Below are 27,467 nucleotides of genomic sequence, written 5' to 3' on the forward strand. Positions count from 1 at the left end.
CCTGCTTGCTTTGGCCCCAGCCCCCCCTTCCCCATCTTTCTGTTATCTCTGCCCCTTTCCCTGTGGCCTTCAAAGGTCTTTCCAGACCATGACGACCAGGGGGATGGGAGGGGTATGAAGTGTCAGGGAGAACTTCCTTGATCCTCCAACTCCCTTAATCTAGCCTCCTTACTTTCTTTTTCCCCTCAGTGCCAAAGTTCTTGAAAGAACTGTCTCCATGTGCTGCATGCACTTCCTCCCCACCTCACTGTTATTTATTATTGTAGTCACTCATTTTTTGAAGTTAGTAAGTGTTCACAATACAGAATTCAAAACATTCCAGAAGGCACATGGTGAAGTATCTTCGTTCCATGGTGTCCCCAAGCCACAGGGCTCTCCTCAGAGGCAACCCCTGCTGTCAGTATCTTGTGTATCTTTCCTGAGAGCATATGCGTACATATTCTTGTTTGCATTTTTTTATACAAATGAAGGCATTTATGCCCATTTCCCATCCTTTGCTTTTTTCACGTAAAATATGTGAGGGAGTGTTCTACATCAGGAAATACAAAGCTGCTCCCTTCTTTGAAATCGCTGCCAAGAACCCTCGGTGAGGATGTACCAAAAATTCTCTGCTGTGGACACCCAAGATGTTTCCAGTCCTTTGCTCTAATGAAGATGCTGCAATGAATATCCTTGCATAGATAGGATTTTTCCCCCTCGTGAGTGCATCTGTGGGATAAATCCACAGAAATGAAATTGTATTTTGCATTTTGGAATTAAATTACTTTCCATAAGGGTTGTACCAGTTCAACCACCCACAGCAATAGATGGGAGGCCCTCCGTCTCTCCAGCCCAGCAGCTGCCAAGTCCTACAGATATCTTCTGTGGGCGCCCATTCCATTCTTGCCTCCTTTCCCGGCCCCACTGCACCATGCTTGTCACATGGCCTCCCTCTCCAGCATCCCAGAATGGAACACTTCCGCCAGCTGCAGCCCCGCCCGTCCAATCTCCCTTCGCTCGGGAAACCTGCCTTCCTCCTGCGGACCCTCGCACACGGTGACTCCCCAGCAGAGGCCTCTGCATGGAGCTAGAACTCAGTATGGATTAATGGAGCCCGGCTGCAAATGAGGTACTATGTCATCCTGGTACTGACAGATGGCATTTCCGAAAGTGAAAAAACACCCTCCCCCTTCTGCTTTTTTAAAAAATAGATGTTTCAGGTATTCCTTTGGACATAACGTTTTTGAGGTGCGTGTGTGTTGCCATTGTTGATTTGTTTGTTTAACTCACTTAACCAAACAGAATGCACTCTTCTTCTGGTCTCCCCAACTCCTTCCCTCCAGCCCCCTCTGCTTGGCTTTCACTTTTGCTAGTGCTCTACCCTCCTCCTAGACCTTCTAGAGACATGGGTGGCAAGGGCCATCTCTGGGCCCTACTCCATGCTCTGGTCCCAGGGGCCCTCCAGCAATGCCAAACTCTGTCGGGTTCCACCAGCTTCCACCCCACACACAAAGTCAGGAAATGGGCCTCCAGCCAGCTGTCACAGCAGAGTCCTCTGACATTTGAAGAGATCCTTGGATGGTAGAAAGAGTCCTGGCATTTTCACATTTTGAGGATCGCAGCTCTCAGCATCCTCGGCCTACCCATCCCTCCCCATTCTCCGTCCCCACCGTGACACACTCAGGGTGCTCTGGGGGAGGGGGAGCAGTAGACAGGAGAGGGCGGGAAGGGGGAGCGTCCAGAACGCCAGACGAGCTCACAGGGCTGCTGGGGCGGGAGAGGGAAAGGAGGAGAGAGGTGAGGCCCTGGAAGGGGCGGGGACCGCTGGGCTGGCCCGGGCGGGACGCGGCACTGTGAGTGCACGCGCGTGTGCGCGGCGTTGAAATGCCCGGCCCGTCGGGGCAGCAGGACAGAGCCCAGGGCGTGCGCGGAGCCTCCCAGTGTCTCGCTCCTCCGGCCACAGCCATGACAGAAAACTCCGACAAAGTTCCCATCGCCCTGGTGGGGCCTGACGACGTCGAGTTTTGCAGTCCCCCGGTGAGTAGGGCTCGGGATCCCCAGTCCCGCTGCCGGGTCAGTGGAAACACGCAGGGCCCCGGCTTGGCGCGGGTGTCCGAGCGCACTGCCCGGAGTCAGGGATTTGCGCCCCCGAATGTGGGAGGCGGGTGCCCAACCCTGCGCGTGTGCAGGGGGCTCGGGACCCCAGACGGGCGCGAAGGGGAGGGCGGGACGGGATTCAGGAGGGGGCGTCCTGTGGCTGGCGGAGCGTGCACAGCCAGGGGGCCGTGGCCCTGCTCCGCCGAAAGTTTGCTTATTGCACATCCACGCCTGAGTACAAGGGGCCTTCGGGAGAGAGGGCGGCGAGGTGCCGGGGTGCGTGCGGCGCAGACGTGACCGGTCCCCCCTCCCCGACCCTCCCCGGCCCCGGCCCGCAGGCGTACGCCACGGTGACCGTGAAGCCCTCCAGCCCCGCGCGGCTGCTCAAGGTCGGAGCTGTGGTCCTCATTTCGGGGGCGGTGCTGCTGCTCTTCGGGGCCATCGGGGCCTTCTACTTCTGGAAGGGGAGCGACAATCACGTAAGTCCAGAGGGCGGCGCGCGGAGTGAGGACCCGAGTCCGGGTGCGCGGGCCGGGGAGGTGCGCGGGGCGAAGGGGCCCTCAGGTCACCCGCATGTCCCCCCCTAGGTGGAGCCAGAGCGCTGGGCCGCGGGGGCCCTGTCGCCCCTGCTGAGGCTTTCCTCTAGGTCCCCCGGGGCACCTTCTCCCTTCTTCCCTGCGCCACCACCACGCTGCTTTCTGCTCTTGGCGGCTTCGTAGAAAAGCAAGCCGGAGCTTTAAGGGAGAATACTAAAACGTAGAGTAGCGGGAGAATGCAGTGGACGGTTGGAGGAAGGCCCTTTTCTGCGCATCTCAGCCTGGCGCGGGCAGCGAGCAGTCCTGAGACTGTGGGGAGGCACCTCACCTCTCTGGCCTCAGCCTTGGGTAAGAAATGGAGCTAAATCGTCTCCGAGGCCTTTCCCAGCCGAGAAAGTGCGAATTTAAGAACCTAGGACAAAGATAGTCCTAGGGAATATTCAGACCCAGTACTGGGGATGAATTTGACCTTTAAAGAGTTTGGGGGAGTTTTTGTTATTGCGTGTGACCTGTCCATGAATGCTCCCTTCTCTCTTGCCCTGAGGAAAGAAATGGGCTCACTTCGTTAAAGGTGGCAAATCTCTTTAAAAATCAGTTCTGGCCTAGTCACGTGTGATGTAATGGTACATGATTCACTGATGGCTGTCCTCCTGTCTTTGTATGTAACTGTTTATTTTAAAGCTCCACCAGCTCTCAACGAGTATACAAAGCGCTTCTAACTTGACTGGGCAGAATTCCAGGGTGTTTTCTACGTACCCTGAGTTTTGTTCACCTATGTAAAGGGGGGCATTTTATCTTGATGACCATTGCCAGGCCTGGTATAAGCTTATTTCGACTAATGGAAAAGAATTCCATCTCCAGGATGCACACAAAGGGCTTTTTCTTAATCACTGCCCTCAGAGGATCTGTGACTGGTGTTTGTCACCCCCCCCCCACCATGAAATTCAAAGCATGAACGAATTCCAGTACTTAGAGAAAATGGTGCTGAAAGCAATTCATCCATTTTACACATCACATCTTCTGCAGTCACTGCATAATTTGTATTTTTAACTCAAATGCCTACTGTAGATAATCATGCCATTTAGCACTGAGTCTGTTTTGGAGACTATATCAAATTTACAAGCATCGATTTGTAAGATCAGAATTGCACAGTATTTTGTGTATATTTGAAAAGTGCCTTAATGTATTTGTATTTTAAATATAGAAGTTAGGCCAGATGCTCATGTTTGAAAGCAGCAAATCTGAACAGGAGAACAATTTCAAGATCTACATCTCCATTAATAGCAGGGTTGAGATTGTCATCCCTTGGGAAATTGTATGGTATTCGCATGTAAATGCTGTCTTTTAGATGACAAAACCTCAGTGGCCTAGGTCATTTGGAGATAAAAATAGCTTTGCTTTGTTTTGGGGATGGTAGAGATTTTAGACATGACGTATATTAAAATGAATACCATTTGGCATTTAATTATTCAAGGCAAATACAACTAACTGACAAGCTTCTAAAAGGAGAGACTGAATGATCATCCTAAGTGGGGCTCCCTTTCTTCATCTCGTACTTCAGCACAAGAATCTGGTTCAAGAGAGCAGTATTAAATTCTAAGACTACAGAGCAATAGTGAATCACATTTTATTGCCAACAATCAAAGTTATTTCTATTTCCTGTACAGGCACAAGAATGAAGAAAATCATGGTTTTTTGTTTTTGTTTTTTTTACAAATCCCAAAATATTTGGTGCTGCTCTAGATTACTTACAGGTACTGAAATATGGGGAAAGCCCCACCAATAAGAGAGAGGTGACAACCCTGCCCTGTGGGAGGAGGGGATGAGATCAGTGCTTGAGGCCTTTATTCTCAGACTGATTTTTCTAGATAGTGTCCCAAACATTATGTCATTAATCTTACAGAACCCAGGCTTCCTTAGAAACTCACTAGCAAATATTCCTGGCCGTAAAAGGCACCGTGCTGGGCAGAATTTTGGCAAATAATAAACTTCACTGTATTTAGAGACTCGCCTGAGGTACCAACAGCTCCGTGGGCTCAGAGCAGACAATGTGATTACTCCTCTTCTAGCCCAGCCTCCTGAGCTCAGGGCCCAGTACTTTGGAAATAGCTTTGGACTGTGGGCCCTCCCACCATTCACTTCACGAGGGCACAGACCTCTCACCGCTGCCCCGTGCACAGCACGCTCCTTCTATAGGATGGGCTAAGGCTAGGTGACAAGTGACGCGAGTCCTATGGCTGGTCAGGGAGCTTCTGTCGTGCAAAGGTGGCAGGGGCGGTGGTGGAGGAAAGTAAAATTAGGACCACAAACCACCCCTCTAGTGTTATAATTTTGTCTCCTTAATTTTGCGAAGAACTTGGGAACGGTTCATTTCTGAAATTTTGCATTGCCTTACTAGTAAAAGCTTACATGCAGTGCTCTCTCTCTTTCTCTCTCTCTCTCTCTCTCTCTCACACACACACACACACACACACACACACACACACACACACAAAGCCTCTAAACTGCATGAGCGAAGGACGTTTGTTGCAGCAGGAACTCACACAAATGTTGTCTGCCATACTACTTTTGACGGTCATACTCAGCCCATGTGAAGAGTGGCTGCTCAGAGAGCCCAGGGACAGAACAGAGCCCGCTTTCTAAACCTTACCTGCAGAAAGCACCAGCTCAGCCAAAGAAAACAGGTTTCCCAAACTGGGCTGATCACGAGGACCTCCTGAGATGCAAAGTGCAAACAGACTGGTGGGCTCTGCTCCAATTCCGCTAAATCAGAATCGCTAGAAGTGGTTCTTATGATCAGGCCAGTGTGGGGGAGAACATACCGCAGGGATCCAAGTGCAGGGGGGAGGGAAGGGCACGGAGAGATGGGCCGGCTGAAATAGCATGCCAGTATTTTCTGTACCGCTGAATGAAGGCTGTTGCCCGGAAGGGAACTGGCTTGCAAAGCCATTTCTACATCTCTGCTGGTAAAATAAAACTGTGCTCTGTGGGTCTCGTGATAATGAGTTTTCCACAAGTAATGATCTGGTAATAAGATACTTCTTCCAGTGTCTGTCCATGTAGCAGTCTTTCTTTATAATGAGGGAGAAAATCAGACTTGAATTGAATCTGAGCTATTGGCAGTTCTGACCTACTGACCTGACACTAAGTAGCAAGTGTCTCTCATCAGTTCTCAGTCCTTCCTCTTTAAAGATTTTATTTTATTTTTTTAAAAGATTTTATTTATGACAGAGATTTAAATATGACAGAGAGAGAGAGAGCACAAGCAGGCAGAGAGGCAGGCAGAGGGAGAGGGAGAAGCAGACTCTCCGCAGAGCAGGGAGCCTGATGCGGGGCTCGACCCCAGGACCCTGGGATCATGACCTGAGCCAAAGGCAGACACTTAACCGACTGAGCCACCCAGGGGCCCGTAAAGATTTTATATCTTATATGTTATATAAGATATAGAGAGATACACACACACACATATGCTTCTAAGTCAGAAAAAGGAAGAGGGAAGGCAAGGGAAGGGAAGACCCACCTACTACCCCACAACACAGAGAAAGTTCTAGCAGGGCAGCAACACACTGAGCAGGAGCAGTGTGTGAATTATTTTGTAAGTTAGTGTACTAACAAGATGTCTAAACTAAGAGAGCCCTTTGGATGATCTAATTCAGTGGTAAACTAAAAAAACAACTATTTCATGGAGTTATTTTTCTTAAGATTTTACTCAGAAATCCAACACATAACACAGATAACAAGTAGAGCCGCTCTGGCTAAGTTGTAGGTGGACAGGAGAGAAAGGACGACCCTCACAGTCCCACCTGCTCTGCCACCATCACCTCTGGGCCACCTCTGTGAAACCTTAGAGCTCGAAGGACGTAAATGAAAACCATCTCTGAGGCCCAGCTTCTTCACTTTACACCCAAAGCAACTCCCAAGACCCAGGGATAAGTGGTGTGGCCACTCGTTTTTCTGATTCGTGGACCAGTGCTCTTCTCTGATGCCAAGTCTCCCTCCCTTCTTCCCCCACACGCCTCCTAACAATATGCCCTCCAACACCAGATGCCTGTCCCACAGTCATTAAAATGACTAACTCCCACTTTGAGCTGAAACAGATGTGCACATTGACCTTGCTGTCCACAAATGTTGCTCTCTACCAGGCATATCCCAGCCCTGTCTGTAGTCCTCACTATATGCCATACCCCGGGTCGAGTCTTAGCCAGAGGATTTTAAAAAACCTTTCAAATTGAGGTGCCACTGCAGACTTGTTCGGTTAACAGCTCAGTTAACCATGTATCCATCGATGGCTCTCAACTCAGACTGCAAAGTAGAATTGACCTAGGAAAAGAAAGATCTATGTCCAAGCCCCATCCCCACAGGGTCTGATTTGATTCATCCAGGCGGGACACGCATGCGCGGTAGCTGGAGATTCTACTCAGATACCTGTATGCGCGGCCAGGATCGCAAATCACTGAGCTATTTGAATAAGTATCGGAGACTACCAAAGCTTTTACTTTTAAGGTATTTCTTAAAGAAATTATTGTATTAAGTGATTGGTGTATGGATGAAGCCCTCATATATAAATATATTACTATTAACGATGATTCGGTGTATCTCTCACCAGTGTGAAAGCTACCTCACGTACTGCAGGTCTAAAGACAAGCCCTGAATTGCTCTAAAAGGGAAGCATCCCTGACTCCTGTGTTCACTTCCAGATTTACAATGTCCATTATACCATGAGTATCAATGGGAAATTACAAGACGGGTCAATGGAAATAGATACTGGGAACAACCTGGAGACCTTTAAAATGGGAAGTGGAGCTGAAGAAGCAATTGAAGTTAATGATTTCCAGAATGTAAGTATATTTCATGCATTTAGAGAGTTTAACCAGGCAAGCCTGGAAGGCTTTCCCAACCCAGGGAGAAGCAACATCTCTCACACACAACCAAATGGTAACTGTCCTTCATGGCAGTCATGGCGCTACTAATTCACATACATTATGCAGCATATTGTCTCTGAGAAAGGACCACTCTTTGTCCTTTATAGTTTCAAAATGAAAAAAACAACACCCTGGCACTGAAAAGAACAGGTACTTGGAACTCTATAAAAAGTCTTGGCAGAAGGACTGGAAAGAGCTATTTCTTTCCAAGCAGCTTTCTGTAACACAGTGAATAAAATGCTCAAAGCATCCCAGAATGTTCCAAGGTCTGAAACGTGAACCTGCAGAGAGGAGGGAAATTGTAATGACCCTACAATCTCATCAACAACAGGTGGGATCCACTTACATACTTCTCTCCATTCTTCAGATTTCCCATTTAATCCAGAAAACTAGCATGGAGAAATTCCCTGTCATAATCCTATGTTTTCTGACCATGGCCAATTACAGATAAAACATTCGAGTCTCCTTTGAAAGGGGCAAACACATTTGTTTTCCGAAGTTCAGCTTACAGGCAGTTTGAGACGTCAAGCTCTGTGACGGCGCTTTGGTGCCTCGGCATACGTCCGCAACACTGTGGCACTCGGGGCCTCTCTCCTGTTGGCCCACGTAAATGTCTTATTCTCTTCATGTTCAAAGATGAGGAAAAGGCATCACTGTGTTCTGTTACACCTGCAGATGGAGTAGGTGAGACTCGATAATGAAAAAAGGCACTTGAAAATAATGACTCTTCTGATAGTTTATTGGCCTACAAACATCTCATCGACCCACCTTGCTCCAATTGATGAGAAAAACTAGAGATGCTTTTCAGTTGAATGAAAGAACTCCCCTTGCTGATGCCAAAACGCAGTTCACAAGTCCTGTTGAATACCAAACAGATGCTAACCTTTGAGGTCCGGTGATAGGTGATGTTAGGTATTCCTTGCTGATGGCAAGGACTGGCTGTGTTTCAGAGTGGGCTCTGCTTGGCGGGAAGGGGGGAGGGGTGGGCTCTGCAGCGCTGGATGTGACCTGTTAGTCGGAGCTTTGCAAATGGTTCTGGTCAGTGCACAAAGATAATTTCTCTGGACCTGTTAAAGGCTTTTACTGCTAGATCCAGGACAAGGTAAAAGCATTTTTTCTTTGTACTGCTCAACGAAAGATGACAAAATATGGCTCCCACACACACATCATTCAATCCAGAACAGAACTAAATACCTATGATGTGTCACAAGATCAAGATATGCAAAGGGAGTTACACAGATGAATAAGAAAAGATCCATCTCTCTCAAACGTGCATGAATCAGGAATACACTTTTTAAATATTTTAATCCCAAACCTATATTTCTGTTTTATAATCCTTCGGTTCTAATAATGGTATTGATTGTGTTTTGTTCTCATAGGCCAACAGGACCACAAATATTTTATAAACTGATCAATTCTCTTTGATAGCTTCCACATTTCTCTAAGTCAGAACTGGTGAGTAGGACATTTTTCTGATGGATAGAACCAGTTAGGGGTTTAAACAAGCCTGGGCTTTTGAAAACATGAGTCAGCCACGACGGTACCCGCACTATTACTTTCTCTTATATTTTAAACCACCCATCAGATTCAAGAGGTGTTTATCAAGGCCTACGGTGTGCAGGGGACCGTGCTAAGCACGGGGGATGCAAAAATGACTGACACTTGGTCCCTCCCTCAAGGACCTTACAGTCTAGGCCAGGAGGCAGACCTGCCATGCAGAAGTGACTTCAGGTCCGCCTGGGAAACGTGCTGTGACAGAGCTATGAACAGAGTGGAACACACTTGGGGGGGGGTGGTAAAAAAAAACCCAAAACAGAATCAGACTTATAAATACAAAGAACAAACTGATGGTTGCGGGGAGCTAGCTGCTGGTAACTAGGGGGTTGGAGCCGAGGTTTTACAGAGGTGATGACAGCTGAATCAGGTCTTGAAGAATGATTAGGATTTCAACTAGCAGAGACGTAGGAGCAGGGCTTTCCAGACCCAGAGAGGAGTGCTGAATACAAATGCACAGCCCCACTCTTGAGTTCTAAGTAGCCTAGTGTGGTGGAAGGTGGGGAAGGGGAGAAGAGGGGTGGGGGCAGATTAGGAAAGGCTCTAAATTGTGAACCGTGAACAGTCTCCCCTGCTAACCTAGGACCCCACCAAGATTCTAGTAGAGCCAATGGGGAAAAAAAAAAAACCCTCCTGAGAGGGAATAGCCCTGAACAAAGGGCTCCAGGCTGTACACTGTGAAAGAAAAAATTATTCAGTCCACTTGTTAAAAAAGGGAAGGCAGATCATATTCAAAGGGAGCTACTACAGTGGGGTTTTACAGTAGGAGAGAGAGATTGGGTTCAACTCTGAATACGATAAGGAAAGGTGGGAATTTATAGCCAAGGAGTAGAGTAGGGGTATTGGTGGATAGAAAATTACTAAGAGATAGAGTGGTTCTTTACTAAACTGAACCAACAGGATTTTTGCTAAAGGCAAGCCAGGGTGATCAGATATCAAGCGTGGTCAGACCAAGGCCAACTCAGCAGGATTCTTGCTAAAACTGGAATAAACTGGCCAAGGCAGAGCCCATGGTTGGGGCCTAGTCAAAAGGAAGACTCAGAGGAGACTGACTAGAGGTGGGTCAAGGAGGGTCTTTGTCAGTACCCCAAGGAATACAAAAAGAGGTTTGTTCAGAGTGTATGAGTTGCATTCTAGAAAGTTTTACCCTCAGAAGCGTCAATGCTGTTGGTTTAAGCCAACCCATCTGGCATAATGACTCATTTATATAACATAAAACCTGGTTAGAAATTATATACAAGTGTTCACTACCCAATTCTTTTAATTGTGTATATTTGAAAATTTGAATTTAAAAAGCTGGAGAAAAAAAAGATAAAAAAAAAAAAAAAGAATAGTGTAAACTACCTGGTAGATAGGTTAGTGATTTCAAAAATCAATATAACCCGGGTGCCTGGGTGGCTCAGTTGGTTAAGCAACTGCCTTCGGCTCAGGTCATGATCCCGGAGTCCTGGGATTGAGTCCCGCATCGGGCTCCCGGCTCAGCGGGGAGCCTGCTTCTCCCTCTGACCCTGTCCCCTCTCATGCTGTTTCTCTGTCTCTCTCTCTTTCTCTCAAATAAATAAATAAATAAAATCTTTAAAGAAAAAAAAAAAAAAATCAATATAACCCTTCCTCAAAAAATTAAAAATAGAAATACCATTTGGTGCAATAATTCTAGTACTAGGTATTTACCCAAAGAATATGAAAACATTAATTCAAAAAGATATATACACCCCTATGTTTATTGCAACATTTTTTACAATAGCCAAGATATGGAAGCAAACCAAGTGTCCATCGATAAGTTAATAAAGAAGATGTGGTATATATATAGTGGAATATTACTCAGCCATAAAAAAAGATGAGATCTTGCTATTTGCAGCAACATAGATGGACCTAGACAGAGTTATGCTAAGTGAAATAAGTCAGAGAAAGACAAATACCGTATGATTTCACTTACAATGTAGAATCTAAAAAACAAATAAATAAACAAACAAAAAAAAAAAAAAAAAAATCCAAAACAGAATCCGACCTATAAATACAAAGAACAAACTGATGGTTGCCAAAGGGGAGAGGGATGAGGGGATGGGCAAAATGGGTGAAGGAGAGAGGGAGAACAGGCTTCTGGTTACAGAATGAGTAAGTCACGGAGGCGAAAGGCAGAGCACAGGGAATATACTGTGTATGTGATAGGTTGTGCGGTGACAGAGGGCGGCTACACTCGTGGGGAGCACAGCATCACGCATACCTTGTTGAACCGCTATCTTGCACACCTGACACTAAGGTAACATTGTGTGTCAGCTATACTCAAAAAAAAGTTTAAAAAATCAATATGGCCCCAACTATAACACCAAAGAAAAAGAAAACAGAAGTAATTTATACCAGAGCTCGGACTTCCAGATGCGAATGCTCAGCCTGATGTAACTCAGAAATATCATGACGTCATGGGCTTGCTCCGGTAGGTACATTACTGTCAGTGCCACAGCCGAAAATGCAGCCCGACTGAAGTGTGTGCTGGCAAATTAAATACCAGGCTATTTTCTCAAACAGGGAACAAACTACCGTTTTGTCTCCATTTTCATAGTAACTGCATTCTTCAGAATGCCCTCGTGCGTTGAGACTGTGCCAGAAGTCACGTTGCGTTGATACGTAAAAGTGTGTTAGATTCTAGGCACAGATCCTTCTAACCTGGTTTTCCAGCCAGGCCCCGGGGCGCGCAGTTCTTCAGGACTTCCCTGGGCTCTGTGCGACCCGGCCCCCTGCCCCGGGCCCTGCCCACGGAAGGCCAGGAGAGCCCCCGTCTTTGTGACAACCAAAAACTCCCTGGAAGATTTCCAAAGTGCCTTCTTGGGGGAAGGAGCCCTTCTTGGAACCTTCTGGTCTAAGCCACAGAAATCCATGAGATCCTCTAGACAGAAAAAACGGGCAGCTAAAATGAGATCGCCTGACTCTTACTTAAAAAAAAAAATGCTAGAGCATTGGACTCTGCACTCATTATCTTTCGTAGCAAATTTCTTCATTATCACCAGCTTCTAAGGCCTTGTTTGTTTGCAGAAACACGAGGTTTGCTTGGCTTTCCTGTGCTTTCCCATTCCCTCTGTTTAATCTCTTAATATATCTGGCTGCTTGATATGGATCTATAACCAGACAAGGTGGTTAATATGTGTGAATTCCGTCCCACAGGACCCATCCCTGTGGGGTTTCAGTTCTCTTTGCAGCATGTAGACCGTCAGGACTAACTCAATACTAGATTCACATTCGGGGCTGTGAATCCTTCAACAGAACCAGCTCAGTCCTTTGGGGATATGGTAATGGTGACATGGTGTTTCCTCCCTTGCAGCTCACATTCAGAGGATATGAGGGCTGCAAGTGAAGAGAACACAGCGCGTCACCTCCCGCCACTGCGTTCTGTTTTTCAAACTGTGAGCCCTAGATTTACATGCAGAATAAGAGCAGCAGGTGTTCAGCAGAGAGCAGGGAGCAGTGATTCTCAGATGTGTTCCCTGGGCCACCAGTGGCCGCAGCAGCACCGAAGAGCTTGCTGGAAATGCGGAGTGTCGCCCCTATTCAGACCGACCGCCTCAGAAACTCCGGGGGTGGGGTCCAACACTGTTTTATTGATCAAGTCCTCCAGGTGATTCTGATGCAAGGGGAAGTTTGTGAGCTGATGGTACAGAAGAAACTTGGATTCGAAGGCTGTATCTTAGCCCGTTCAAGCTGCTGTAACAAACGCCCAGCGCCTGGGTGATTTCAGAACACCAGAAATCTCTCACGGTTCTGGAGGCCGGGCAGTGCGAGATTAAGGCACAGCAGATGAGTGTTTCTTGTGGGCCGGCTTTCTGGTTCACAGTGGGCCCATCTTCTGTGTCCTCACGGGCCAAAGGCATGAGGGAGCTCTCTGGGGTCCCTTTTAGGAGGGCACTAATCCCATTCGCGAGGGCTCTGCCTTTATGACCCGATCACCTCCCAAAGGCCCTACCTCCAAATACCATCCCATTGCGGGGGAGTGAGTTTCAACATAGGAATTTGGGTGAGGGGACAAAAACATTCAGTCTGTAGCAGGCTATTTCAGTCATTTAACAACTTTGTTACCCTGAATAAGTTCTTTTCTCCCTAAACTGGTGGTCGGTCACCCTGGCTATACCTTAGAACCACGTGGGGAGCTTTGAAGCCCACTGCTGTCTGGGCACTGCCCCAGGCCAATTAAATGGGAGTCTCTGCCGAGAGCCCCAGGCATCGATGGTTTTAAATCTCTCCAGGTGGTTTTGGTGCAGGGAGTCCCTCCTCCTGGAGTGGGCAAGGATATGGCTAGCCCCTCTCCCTGGTGAGAGGGGATGCTAGGACTCATGTGTCACATATGTGAACACGGCCCATTAGGCCACAAGGCAGAGCATGAGGAGCTTTAGGAAGAAGGAGCCTTTCCTCCTCCATGCTCCGGCATGCCCCCCGGGGCTCAGCCCTTGTAGGGCTGCTGGCTCTCAGATTACATAGGGTAGAACTTGCCATGAATGTCCTCTGTTCTTCACGGAACGGGGCTGAGTCCTGAGCCAGGACCCCGACATTTCTGATGCTTTTCTTCCCCCCACTCTGCTGCACTGACACTGGAACAAGTCCCGTATCTTCCTGACATTTGTCTCAACTGAACGGAAGATCAGCAAGTTGAGATGTTTGGATTTCTGTGGGTGTCTGCTGCATAAAATCTGTAGGCCCTTACCACTGTTTCTGGCCACTCACTCATCACGAAATCCACCAGCTTTCCACCAGGGTGGAAGTAAACACTCTTGGGACAGAATGTACTGTCAGGCTCTGTGCACCTGCCGTAGTATGGGGGCTGAGTGGTCAGCCGAGCCTGGAGCCCTGCAGCTGACGTTTCCCTTGAGGCTGGTCGCTAGGCTGACAAGGAGGAGACATTGTTTGAGTCTCACAGGGGACAAAACAAAGCATCCAAGTCCCTCCGGGAAGGTCTAGGAACAAAGGTCAGCTCCTGGTGGTGTAGGAAGCTTTACTATTTCCCTGGCTCGGTGACTTAGGAAAAAAATCTGAATTCATGGAATTAATGAATTGGGCCCACCTCTTCCGAGAACCTTTATGGGATCCCCAAAAAGAAAAAGATTCGGATACTAATGTCAAGAGGCTTATAACTGAGTGGGGACAGAACCTCGACAAGGAGTGGCCACACAGGCACGGAGAGCTAAGCGCCAGATGAGGGACTGAAGGCTGGAGGTTTGCAGAAGTCAGGGGGAGGAGGAGCCCGCTTCTTCGCCTGGGAGGATCTGAGGAGGCTGCCTGGACAAGGCAGCCTTTCACTGGAGCCTGCCAGGGTTGATGAGGCAACTAACACACTCCGTCCCAGCTCACATGCCCCTGGCAGGGGTCTCCCCGACCACACTGTCAAAAGTACCATCCTGTCGTTCCTGCCTCACACTCTGCTTTATTTTTCTCCGTGGCACTTACCACCACCTGACTTCGCCTCTGTTCTTTATTTTTGATAAATAACGCTACGAGGTAAGCTCCATGAGTACTGACATCCCGTCTGTTCTGGTCATCCTTATACCTGGTGAATAAATGAACGAATGGATAGGTGGATAAACTTTTCTTTCCTAGGGCATCACTGGAATCCGTTTCGCTGGAGGAGAGAAGTGCTACATCAAAGCACAGGTGAAGGCTCGCGTTCCAGAGGTGGGCACCGTGACCAAACAGAGCATCTCCTCCGAACTGGTGGGTACCCTCGGCATGCGTGACAGCAAGGGGGTCTGACAGACATCGTTTGACTCCACGGCCCTTTCTGTCTCTGGTTCCTGGATAGCTTCATGACCAGAACATAAGTTCTATTCCTTCTCTGCTGAAGAAATTAAAACTATTTTGGTCCTACTTGTTGATCCCCAGAGATCATACTTATATGATGTAGTATCCTTAAAGGTTTCGGTAAACCATATTTTAAAGCGCATAAAGGGGCTCAGTCTTCACATGGCCCTTGTTTGCCTAATTTTTTGGGGGGGGGACTGTCTGATTAGTGATGAAAACAATATAAAGGACTTCTCATGACAGACTCTTCAGTAAAGGGGCCTCAGGAGCTTTCTAGCCTCAGTTCCACTCAGTGTGGGAATTCCTCCTGAAAATCTCCAGCGGCTGATCACCACACCTGTGCTGGAAAGCAGCGACAGGGCCCCCTTCCCTGGGCGCCAGACAACTTGCCGGGGGAGTGGGGGGGGCGCGGAGTTCAAACCCTTGTGCCTACTCTGAGCTGAGCTGGCTCCCCTACAGTTTCTTCCCCTTGGCTCGAGTGCAGCCCAGTGAAGCTTCTTAACATGTATTAATTCCTTTCCTACGTCTCAGACTTGTGAGGTTTTTTAAGCATAATTCTTCCATTTATTATGAACAACTTGCCTCTGAGCTTGATTTTATAAAAATTTACTTTAAGAATTGCGCAGAGTTCTAAAGACACATCTAATACCTTAAAGTTTATCCGACGCTTTAGGGCTTAAGAAGCGGTCACATGCATTATTGTCCTCCATTTGCGTTGTGGCGGGGTGTAGTGGGAAGAAAATAGACTTTGTGGAGTTAGAAAAATGTGGGTTCAAATCCCAGCTCTGACGCTCGCTATGGATGTGGCTTCAATTCTTTGCGCCTCAGTTTTGTCATCTACAAACTAAGGGTCTGCCTCCTGTCCCCGGGGCTTAAAACCCACTGGATAATGACTACTCAGTTGCTGCTATAAATTACTAATTCCATTATGATCAGCTTTGGTTCTCCCTGCATCCCTGAGAGGGAGGTAAAGCATCAGGTCCCTTAAGGCAAAGGAAGAAAAATAAGGGTAAGCAAAGGTGCCTGGAAACTGCCTGATTGTTTGCTGTCATAGAGAGCAGCCTCAGGTGTCTGAGAACAAAACAAAACACAAGCTACAACAAACCGGTGAGTTTTTAAAGCTGGCCGTTATAGTACAAATTGTAAAAATGATACCCAGCCCGCCTTCGTTCTGAGCCTTGAGCTTCTCTTAGTGCATTACCATTTTGTTATAGTCCTATTACTCAGTTTCTGCAATGCGGAATCCTTTACTCGTGTTCTCCGTCAACGGACCTAGAAGCAGTTCTCGTCCCCTGCCTTCCAAAAGAGCCAGCTCTCTAGCCACAGCTGACCGATATCTAATCCTAAGTTTGCAGTACTTTTCCAGGGCCTTTTAAAAACAAGTGTTTTTTGTTGTTTTTCCTTTTTAAAAACAATACTTGGTCACTACAGAAAATTTGGGAAATACATAAAAGAATAGAGAAGAAAATCACCCACAGTCGCTTAATTCCACAGATGTTCATGTTAATACTAATGTTAATGTTTTGGTGAATTATTGTCGTGTGCGGGTGTGTGATATTCTTTTCATAATTGAAGTTATATTGCTCTACATTCTTATTACCCTCACTTTAGTTCTTCTAAAATGTAGATTATAATGGATATATTACATATTCAGATGGTTATAATTTGAAAGTCTTTTGTTCTTGAATACTTCAGCCATCTTCAGTTTTTCACTCTTTCAAATAACAATTCAAAATAATTACTTGAATATAGAAATAATTCACGGTGATGAACGGTTTAGCATTTTGCAGCTTTGTCTGCATCTGATTCTTTTCTCAGACCAGAGGCTGATTTTTCCTGTGTTTGCGTTGTTTCTATTGTGCTTGGTGGATCCTCTGGTGGACAAAGCCAAATTCAGGCAACATGTTTGCGTGAATTAGGAATGTGTCCAGCTGTCAGTAGCAGAAAACTACAGAGTGACTTAAACACAAAAGGATTTGTTTTCCTCCATAGTGGGCCATGTGGAGGGAGTGGGCTGCCGGCGTCGGCTTGGGGGCCGGCACTGCTGTTTGTGGCCTTTCCGTCCCTGCTCCAACCGTCAACCATGCATTCAAGTAAGGAAGTCAGGAAGAGGTTGAGCAGTGTCAACCATGACTTCCCCTCGTCAGGAAAAGTAGAAGGCTTCGCAGCACCCCCAGCATGCTTCAGTGTGACCTGCATAGTCTAGAACTGGTCACGCGGGCACCCCTAGCTGCTGGCGTCTCTCCTGGGGGCGGGGACACTGCCGCCTCACACAAAAGCAGGACTGTGTGGCAGGGGCAGGGAGAGGAGAGATGGGGCAGGCAGCTGAGGCCGTGTGCCCCAAGTTGATTGCACATTGCCAGCTTGTAAGATGCATAGGTCTGCATTACCCCTATCACCCCACTCTCTCCCCCGCACACTTTAGGTTATGATGGGGTAGATTTATGCACCACTTGATCTCATACATTTTTCATCAGTTTTGTATAACTTTAAAAAGCTGCTATACCCAAAGAGCATTCATTTCCTGGATGGAGCCATTTAATTTAAGGTAAATAACTGGATTACCTGAGTGTTAGCTTCCTCCAATAACTTTTAAGTTGTTTTAATGCAACCATAAGCCTGGGGGTCGAGAAAGTATAAATGAAGTGCTGCTTTTAGCTAAAAATATGGAGAAAACATTTTAATTTCTCCAACCAATTGCAAACTAATAAATATATAAAAGGAACAACCTGGCAAAATAAATTTGTCTCCTGGGTTATCAGATGGTTCTCAGCATCTCACTGTAGAAGAAAATCCAGGATTTAGCTTTGAAATCTCAGTGGTATGCTTGATGCAAGGAACATCTGAAATGTGTTTTTTATAGCTGGGAAATGTAGAAATGGTTTATGTTAAATAATACTTTGAACTGAAGACATTAAAGAACCAATCACTTGCTTTTTCCATTGTTGTTCAGAAGCTGCAGAACAAAACCCCAAAGGATTTTCACTTCAAATGAAGGGCTCCTCTATCCTTTATAGGATTTCAGAGTCCGTTCAATTGCTTTTCCTCAAAAAAATCTTTGATCAAAAACATCAGATTAACCTAAGTCTCAAAGTTGGTATCAAGTAATTTTCACTTCCACTCAGGACACTCAATATTCACACATTTCAGTTATCCAAAGGCAGGGCGACAAGAGGGGCAAAGACAATACTGTGAAGAGAGTTACAAAGACAAAAGACACACACCACACCACCCCCCCACCCCCCCATTACACACCACACACAAAACCCACGCCACACATACCCCCTACACACACCTCCCCACACCCATCCCACACACCCTACATACCCCACACTACACACCGCAAATCCCCTCACCACACACATACCACATACACACCCCACAACCCCATATATACCCCCTACACATACACACCCCACACACACACCACACACCCTACATGCCCCCCACATACACCACACCCCCACACACCACACACCCCAAATCCCCACACTCACCACATACATACCCAACCCCACATACCCCCCTACACATATACACCCACACACCCATCCCACACACCCTACATACCTCCCCACATACACCACACCCCACACACACCACACACACTATACATACCCCGCAACCCCACACATAACCCCCTACACATACACACCCCCACACCCACCCCATACACTCTACATACCCCCCACATATACCATACCCCTCCATACATGCCATAAATCCCCACACAGCATACTACACACACCCCATATCCCCACACCACACACCCCATACACATACCCCCTACACACACCCCCCCACACACACCCCACATCCCCACACCACATACACACCCCATAACCCCACATATCGCCCTACACATACACACCCCCACACCCACCCCACACTCTACATTCCCCCCACATATACCATACCCCCCCATACACACAAATCCCCTCAACACACACACACAGTTGTCATTAAGTTTTTATTAGGTGAAATAATCTACCAGCACGTGACTCTTAATACACAGCATGTTTCACTGTCCTCTTTGCTCAATGCATTTCATTTTTACTTACTTGCAGGAAGGCAAGATCATGCCAGTTAAATATGAAGAAAATTCTCTTATCTGGGTGGCTGTAGACCAGCCTGTGAAGGACAACAGCTTCTTGAGTTCTAAAGTTTTAGAACTCTGTGGCGACCTTCCTATTTTCTGGCTTAAGCCAACATATCCAAAAGGTAACATTTTAAATCCTCTTAATGCTGCTGGGAATTCTGTTTGTGTGTTTCCTGTGAGCCCTTCGGCAGGCCTGAGCCTGTAACAAGGAAGACACATCAGGATGCGTGCCACAGTGTCTCAGTAATTGGCAAAAGAGATCAAAGAGAAGGAGGTTGACTGTCATGAATGTTTTAGGGACGAGCAGCAGGGTTAACAGGAAGTGGGTCAGGGAGACAGAATACCACTGCATTATCTGCCATTTTTATGACACTCCCCCCTTCTTTCTGCTCTGCCCCTTAATCTAAGTTGTTTGCACTTTCAATTTTACATTTTTTTTATTCCTACGGCAGGGAATCAAGGGACTAAGAAGCTGTCATACTGCTGAATCTTTATTATGTTCAAACCTAGAATTATGGGACAGCCAAAAGCTGCTTTGGGTATAGGTTGAGATTCTTCAAGTTCAAGGCTTGAGCATTGGCTTCCAGGTCCGTTGAAAAGAAATGAAGGGCCCCTGGGGTTCAGAGCTAGCCTGGAACACACCCTTGAGCTATCTGTGGGTGGTGAAGGGCAAGTGAGCCCTGAGGGCCAACTCTTTCCCGAGTTTCTCCGTCCCCAGGGGTCCTTTCACTCCTCACCACCAGTCGCCCCACTGCACCCATCCCCCAAAGGCCTACTTTGTAGCTACGGCTCAAGTGTAGAAGGCCTTTCTCCCAGCGCAGCTGAGATATATACTCTGTCTTCTGAAAGATTTTATTGGACACAGAGCAGCACGGAAATCAAATACAGGCATTAAAACCACCAAGCTCAGGAGGGGCAGCGGGCAGTGATTATAGAGAGAGAGCAGTTACAGTTTCGCCAGATGAAAGAAGTTATGGAGATAGACGGCTGCACAGCAATGTGAATGCACGGAATGCCCCTCAACTGTACAACTAAAAATGGTCAAAATGGTAAATTTTATATTTTACCACAATTAAAAAAATCTCACCAGGCTTAGAAAGTCCAGGCTTCTGATTCTGTCACCGCTAATTTATTCCTACAGGTCACAAGTCTCCTTATGTCCCAAAGCTTGGATAAGATGGTTACTTTCTGACCCAGGCAAAGCCAATAGGATCCAATTTATAAGCCACTGGCAGTGGCCTCTTGGAGGAGAGGGTTCAGAAGGATCCTGAGGCCACACGCAGGCTCAGTAAGGAGTGGCATGAGCAGTGTGTCCCCTCTGCAGGGGCTGGAGAGGGCTGCCAAACGGGACTGTCACTTTGCCATCCCTGCTCTTGCTGCAGTGTGTGCTCGCAACTCACAATTCTATGGCCTTTTGCCAAGTGGGGGCTTCTGATTCCTCACCTGCCTCCACATGGAACGAGCCTTCTTGCTTTCCACCTCCCAGGAACTACTCCAATACTTGTCACCTTGTCCACTCAAGGACAAAAGCCTCTGACTCTGCTACTATGTAGAGCTCTCTGTAATCACTTTGTTTGAAGACAAGCCTCTTATCCAGTTCATTCATTTATTCAACACACTTTTTTGAAGGCTTATTACGTGCCATTTGCATGCTCTCGGTAATTGGGATGCATTGGTGCAGAACGGACAAGAATCCCTGCCCTCAGGGAGTTTACACTGTAGCAAGGGGAAACAGTAAACACACACTAAATTAAAATAAGAAAATCATATGGTAGGATACAAGGTGCTATGGAAAAATAACAGAGCAGGGCAAAGAGGGTGGGGGTGAAGACGTGAAGCCGGTGCTAGTCTGACTGATAGGATGAGTACCTTTACCCTTTGGGAGTGTGCTCCCTACTTCGGAGATGTAGCCTGGCCCCTCACCGCCCACAGCATGACCACAGCTTAAGTATTCAATCATCACAACACCCACCCCAGAATGACATGTTACGTACAACACCAGAAAAGTGTAAACCACCTAAATGCCCCAAGTTGGAAAGGGTTAAATAACTGTTGGGTTAGCCATAGGGTGGAATATTACACACATTAAAGACGGTTTGGTTTTTTTTTTTCAGTCTCTCATAAATGCAGTCACATTTAACGATAAAATCAAGAAAATAAAATCCCCTCTGAAGATGCCTGGTCCCTAACACCTAATTCTAATAAAAACTCCCCAACTCCAGGGTCCAGCAACCTCTGCTGGGTCTGTAAGCTGGCTGGTCATCAGCATCATGTAGCTGTATTATCAGAGACAGTGGCAGCTGGACAAGGTCAGAGGGAAGGGTGACAGCTGGTGGCTGCTGAGCTCTGGCTGCATGCCAGCTACCAGTCACTGTGCTAGAGTTTTAGGTTTTGTCCCCACTCTTTAGCAACAACTGTCCAGGTAACTACAAATATTCCCATAGATGAAGAAACCAAGGTTCATGGAGATTTAATAACTTGCCTGAGGTCATTCAGTTCAATAAAGTGGTGGTGTTCGGATTTGAATCCAGGGCTCCCTGATGCCTCTCCAACCATGAACTCAGAAACCTAGGAGTTATCCGTGGAAGCTCCCCATGGCTGTAAAGCCCATCTAAGTTCTCAGAAATAACACAGCATGATATAATCACCACCACCTAACATTTGAGTGCTTATTATATGCCAAATGTTATGCTAAAACCCTCAGACACAGCTCTATCCTCTATCAGTACTCTGTGAATTGGATATATTATCTCCATTTTACAGATGAAGAAAGTGAGACTCAGAGACACCAAAGCCAGTGCCGTGTGGTACTTCCCATGTGTGTTATTCGGCAGCCGTGGGTCATGCCGCAGGCCCCCTGTGGTGGTGTGATGGGACTAGAGCACTGGGCTGGGAGCCAGAGAAGTTCACGTTTGCCTCCTGTTTCTGCCACCCATTCTGTGATCTTGGCCAAGTCTCTTGGTCTTTCTAAGCCTTGATGCCCTCGTGTATAAAAGTATCTGCTTTTTCTATCCCGCCCATAGCATTTTAAAAGACTCAACCAAGATAACAAATCTCCTGAAAATTATAAAGCTTCATACATATACAGCCAATCCATTAAGAAAGCACTCAGGGCTGGGGTGCCTCATTGGCTCAGCTGGTAAAGCATGTGACTCTTGATCTCAGGGTTGTGAGTTCAAGCCCCAGGTTGGGTGTGGAGTTTACTAAAAAAAGACAAGAATGCTCAAACCTTCAAGTAGCCTTGAATACCTGATCATCAGTGGTTTCAATAAATAAAGGTTTTTGTCAGAAATCTGGAGGTTGGTTTCTGGCATTAGTAGCTACTCAGCGATATCACCAGGGCTTTTTCTAGCCTACTGTTTTGCTACCCATACCATATTGGTTTATCATCCTTGTGCCTATCCCTCTGGTCACAAATTGGCTCTCATAACCCAGGTATGTCTATGTTCAAGAAAAGAAGACAAGACAGAGAAAACTGTTTCAGTCCTCTTTTACCAAGAAAGCAAAAGCTTTCCCAGAAACTGAACCAATATATTCTGCTTATATCTCGCCAGAAATGTTCCATCTGGTCTCTCTTAATTAGAAGGGAGGCTAGGGAAACAAGTGGTATTTTACTTCCTCAGCCCCTATAGGAGAGGCAGGTAAGGAAAAAGGATTGAGAATGGATTTTTGTTAGATAGCTCACAATATAAAATGCCTCAGTTGGGACTATAAAACCAAATCTTGGTTATCTGTATGTTAACCCATTTATTATTTTAAAAATCCTCAATACAAATTTTAATAATTAGACAAGAATGTGTTTTGATACCCCTTTATGCTTTTACCCATATAATCATAGTACTTCCTTAGTTATCCAAATAAATGAATTAACTTAGAGCAATTTTTTTTTTTAATAAGAAATCCAGAGAGAAAGAAGAGAATTGGTAAGAAAAATTGTTACAACTACCACAAGAAGACCACACAGTGGACCACGGGGCAACCCAGGCCCCGGAGGACCAAATAACAAAACCAGACCCAGTGTTCAAGAGGATTCAGAACCCTTCAATCCAGACAACCCTTACCATGTATGTACTGATGTTTTCATGACTGCTCAGACGAATCCCTTGAACGTAACATTGAAGTGGTGGTTATTTCTACTTGAGGCTTCAAATGAGCACTTAATAGTCAACTTAGATTTTTACTCAATTATTTAAAAAAATGCATCTGAATTTGTCACAGAGTTTACAAAATGAGGGTAAGACACTTAAGTATGGTCTCTGTAGTGTGAAATCCAGTTTGGTTGTAACCCTTATTCAAACTTGTTTTCTGTGCTCTCCCTTTATTGAGTCACAGGCAAATCCGTAAAGACAAATTCATATCAGGAATTTGATTATTCAAAAAATGTTTCCAAGAATGTGCCCTGGGGACAAGACATGGAATGAAAGTATTCTCTTTCTCCCTTTATATCCACTTTATTCACCCATTCAACAGACATTTGCTGAGAACCTGCTCTTTCCCAGGCCCTGTGCACACAGACAGGAGTTAACTTCTGCACTTGGAGGCTCTCAGTCCAGGGGGGAGACAGATTCATATACACAGATAAAACAATTTAGACTGAAACACTGGGCACTGGTGTTTATAAGGATGGCATTAACGTGCTAAAAACTTCTCAAATCCTCAAAAAATATTTACCATAAGCGAAGGGAGCAAAAGAATAATACGTAAATTTTTGTAACTACTGTTTTAAAGGAAAAAATAATACATGCATATATTTTCTTAAAGTAAAAAAGGGTATACAATTAAATGTGTTTCCCTTCCACCTCACTTTCCCCAGAGCAATACATTAATAATAGCTATTTGCCCAGTTTTCTTTGCACAAGAAAGTGTACCACACAAATACATTTTTAACACAAAAGAGCATACAACACTTCTATACGCTTTCTTTCCAGTTACAATATTTTGGAGATTGTTCTGTATCTCCTCCATACATCTACCTCATTCATTTTAATGGCCACATCATATACCATTGTGCAGATAGATGTACGGAAATTTAACTAGTTCTACTTTGGTGGACATGTAGATTATTACCCTATCTTTTGCTCCTATAAAATACTGTTAATAGTATACAACATTGTACATGCCCCACACGGTCATGGGATGGAGTAAATGAGGTAACGCAGGCAAAGCTCTTAGCACAGCTTGGTACAATGTAGGCATGACCTTGCTTGGTATTAACTATTAGTCTTATTATACCTCTTGTACACGTGTCGGAATTTTTTTTTTTTTTTTTTAGCATAAATACGGATGTATGGGTCTACTGGGTCAAAGGAGATGGGAATTTTACATTATTTAATGGAGGATGCCAAATTATCTCCCAAGGAATTAAACCAGCTACAGGTCTTCAATGGTAATGAAAGGGACTCATTTATTATCAAACCTCAAAAAAAAAAAATCTTTACCAGTCTAAAGTGTATCCTCTTCTTGTTTCATCTTGCCTGTCTTTATGTGTAAGGTTGAGCATCTTTTTATAGGCCAATTCATTTGCATATTTTTTCCTGTATAGCCTATTCAGTCCTATACTGTTTCATGTGTTACCAATTTAATTTTCTAGGTTATCATTTTAGACTAACATATTTTAGAAAGATTTAGAGCAAAAAGTATTTTTTAAATGACCCAAGGCTTACTGGAAAATTCAGGACGTAAAAAAATAAACAAATCTGAATAGGCAAACAGAAAATTTAATATAGTTTATTCCCTAGGTAGCTGGGCTAGCTAAATCTGGTTCAAGGGAGAGGGCATCAGCCCCTTCACAGAAGGGCAGGATGTGACTTTGCCTTGCTTTCAGATTTGAATGATCCATTTTCTCTGAAAAACTCCCAATTCTATCAGTTTTTCCTTTATTTCATGCTCAGCTTTAAGAAACATCTCCCCATGATCTCAGTCCTTCACATGTTCCTTTTAAGGAAATATCCTGGGGCAATAACCTGAGATTTCCTCCCAACTTTCAAATCCTAACAAACCTTTGTTGAACCCTCAGATGAGGCAATGTCTCAACCGACAGGCTTTTGACTCCCCCTACCCTGGAAGAGTCAGCTACAATCAGTGAATGAGGTGGTTTTCTTTTTGCTGTCCCAGATGAACCTAGTTCAAGAGATAAGGGGGAAAAAATGGAAAGTCTGAAGAATAAAGAAAAAAATGGTTTGAGAGAGTAAGGCAAATATTTTGACGATAAAATCTGAACATAAGCTCTATCAGATGGTGTTAAGCAATTATCAATTTTGTTAGATATGATAATGGCATTGTAGTTGTGTAGGCAAAATACTGTTTTAGAGGTGCACTCTAATGTATTTATGGGTGAAATGTCACAGTACCTTCAATTCTCTTTAAAGTCACTTCAAATCTAAAATACTTCAGAAAAGGTCAAGCACATTTGACAAAAGGTTAGCAACTATCAAAACTAGATGATGTTCAGTACACTCTCCACTTTCCAGTGTTTGATATTCCAAATAATAAAAAGCACCCCCCCAAAAAGGTTAAGACTTGTTTGTGTACCAGCAAAGGTGATAGGGTTGCAAGGTTCACTTTGTTCAAGCCTGACCTATGTCTGGTGCTACATCTCCCCAGGTTCAAGTCCCTCAAGGAAAGAGACTTCAAGTGAATAAAGAATACACATTAAGGGCTTCTTGGCAATATAACTCAATAACATATTAAAGAGAATGCAGAATCTAAACCCCTAGGAACCTATGAAAGGGAAAACCAGATACATAGATTTGCCAGAGGGCAAGTTCCTTCCAGTTCTGTGGTATCTCCGGCAGTGAAAATAGGGATTGTGTAGGTGATTTTTACTCCATGATTTTGTTTATGTAGTAATAATGGCACATAGAAACTAGAAAATAAAGTTTGTGGTCTTGAATTTTTAGACATTATATGGAGCCTTTTCCTGAGTGTTACAGACACCTTCAGGCTGAAATGACGGCAGAATCTAAATGATGTCAGTGTTCTCAGCCAGTGCAGTTATAACAGCAATCTGTTAGCCTAGATCAAGGACTTTTCAAAAGGTGCTCCCAGAGCCCTGGAGGCCACCAGTACAAAATGGCACCAGTGTTCCACTCACTCAGTTAGTAGTGGCAGAAATGCTACTTTTGAATGTTTCCTTTTTGTTTGCCTAACTTAAGACAAGCTGAGTCACTACTGAGTGGGAATCATGGCTCATTAAAAGCATAGAAAAACTTCGTAATATTAAAAACAAAAAAACCAACTTCCTGCCAGTGACAGATGGAGGTTCCTTGATGTTTTAGAAGGAATTCTGAATTATAAGGTTATAATCAAGATTGAAAACCTCTTACAGAAAATTATGCTCATTTCTTATACCACTGTAACATTCAGGATCTTATTTTAAAATAATGTGCATGCTACCTAATTCTCATTATGAAGAAAACACAAATAATTACCTTTTATTTGACAGCAGCAGGAGGGGGAAGGCATGACATTTGACCCGAGACTGGACCACGAAGGCATCTGCTGTATAGAATGCAGACGGAGCTACACTCATTGCCAGAAGATCTGTGAACCCCTGGGGGGCTACTACCCATGGCCTTATAATTATCAGGGTTGCCGTTCAGCGTGCAGAGTCGTCATGCCATGTAGCTGGTGGGTGGCCCGCATCTTGGGCATGGTGTGAAATCACTTCATCTACCAGGTGCTCGCACCATAAAAACTAGCTCAAGAGACAACCAGAGTACGAGGCATCTTGATGCTGAAGGAACCACAAAGTATTTTATGCCATGTTATTCGAGATACTTTTAACAAAAGCTCTCAATTGCTTTGTAGAACTTTTATCCAGAAGGTGCAAATGTACTGAAAGGGTAGTTTAACTCTCAAATGCCATAACCATCCTTTTATTACTTGCTATTTTTTATTTGCTTTGCTTTGCCAATAAGGCCTACTTATAAGACTAACTTCCCAAGCTACTTTGAAATAAACATGAAAAATCACAATGTCAAAGATCTCAGTTGTACACTTGAGTTCTTTTTAATCAAGTCACTGAAGTAATTAAATTGGTTTTGGTTGTTATTTATACAGAATTCCTCCATTGGTCTTAACCTTTATTGTTCTTCCCAGTCTTGCATATGTGCTCCAAAGTTCCCACATAAAAACACAAACAAAAAAGTAAAAGGGGACATATAATGGAATTTACCCGAGAGCAAGCACTATAAACTTCAAGGTGGTAGCTCACAGGAAATCTATAATTTACAGTTTGTGCTGGCATGTGATTAACAGGTGGCTGCCCTATGTCAGGAGTCACCCCATGGAAAAGAGCATTAGTATAAAGTGGGAAAATGAAGTCAAAGATAAATCTGACTTGTGGGAAAGGACTTCCATTGACATTCTGAAAAGCAGGTCTTCACATCCTTTTCAATCTGTTCAGGAAGTGGTCACTGGGCATGAAGCAGAGTGATAGCTACCTTTGTAGTACAAATCAGGCTGGTGATGTAGTCCAATTACCAGTTAAGTTACTCT

General features: G+C 45.2%; 1 protein-coding gene across 1 annotated transcript; it reads left to right on the forward strand.

Annotated features, from left to right (window-relative positions):
* Window positions 1–1,774: 1,774 nt before the first annotated feature.
* CNMD (chondromodulin) lies at window positions 1,775–26,953 on the forward strand. The gene is made up of 7 exons (XM_032402907.1): window positions 1,775–2,016; window positions 2,415–2,555; window positions 7,310–7,450; window positions 14,669–14,782; window positions 18,937–19,090; window positions 22,866–23,032; window positions 26,413–26,953. The coding sequence occupies exons 1-7, from the start codon at window positions 1,864–1,866 to the stop codon at window positions 26,626–26,628; spliced, it is 1,086 nt and encodes a 361-aa protein (XP_032258798.1). The 5' UTR covers window positions 1,775–1,863; the 3' UTR covers window positions 26,629–26,953.
* The last annotated feature ends 514 nt before the right edge of the window (window positions 26,954–27,467 follow it).

The sequence above is a fragment of the Phoca vitulina genome, unplaced genomic scaffold (assembly GCF_004348235.1).
Source record: "Phoca vitulina isolate PV1807 unplaced genomic scaffold, GSC_HSeal_1.0 scaffold5, whole genome shotgun sequence".
NCBI classification, from domain to species: Eukaryota; Metazoa; Chordata; class Mammalia; order Carnivora; family Phocidae; genus Phoca; species Phoca vitulina.

Coding starts and splice junctions, on each gene's coding strand:
- CNMD (XM_032402907.1), top strand. CDS start 1,864: ATGCCCGGCCCGTCGGGGCAGCAGGACAGAGCCCAGGGCGTGCGCGGA. Junction 2,556..7,309: donor GGAAGGGGAGCGACAATCAC/GTAAGTCCAGAG, acceptor GTTCACTTCCAG/ATTTACAATGTCCATTATAC. Junction 14,783..18,936: donor AGAGCATCTCCTCCGAACTG/GTGGGTACCCTC, acceptor ACTTACTTGCAG/GAAGGCAAGATCATGCCAGT.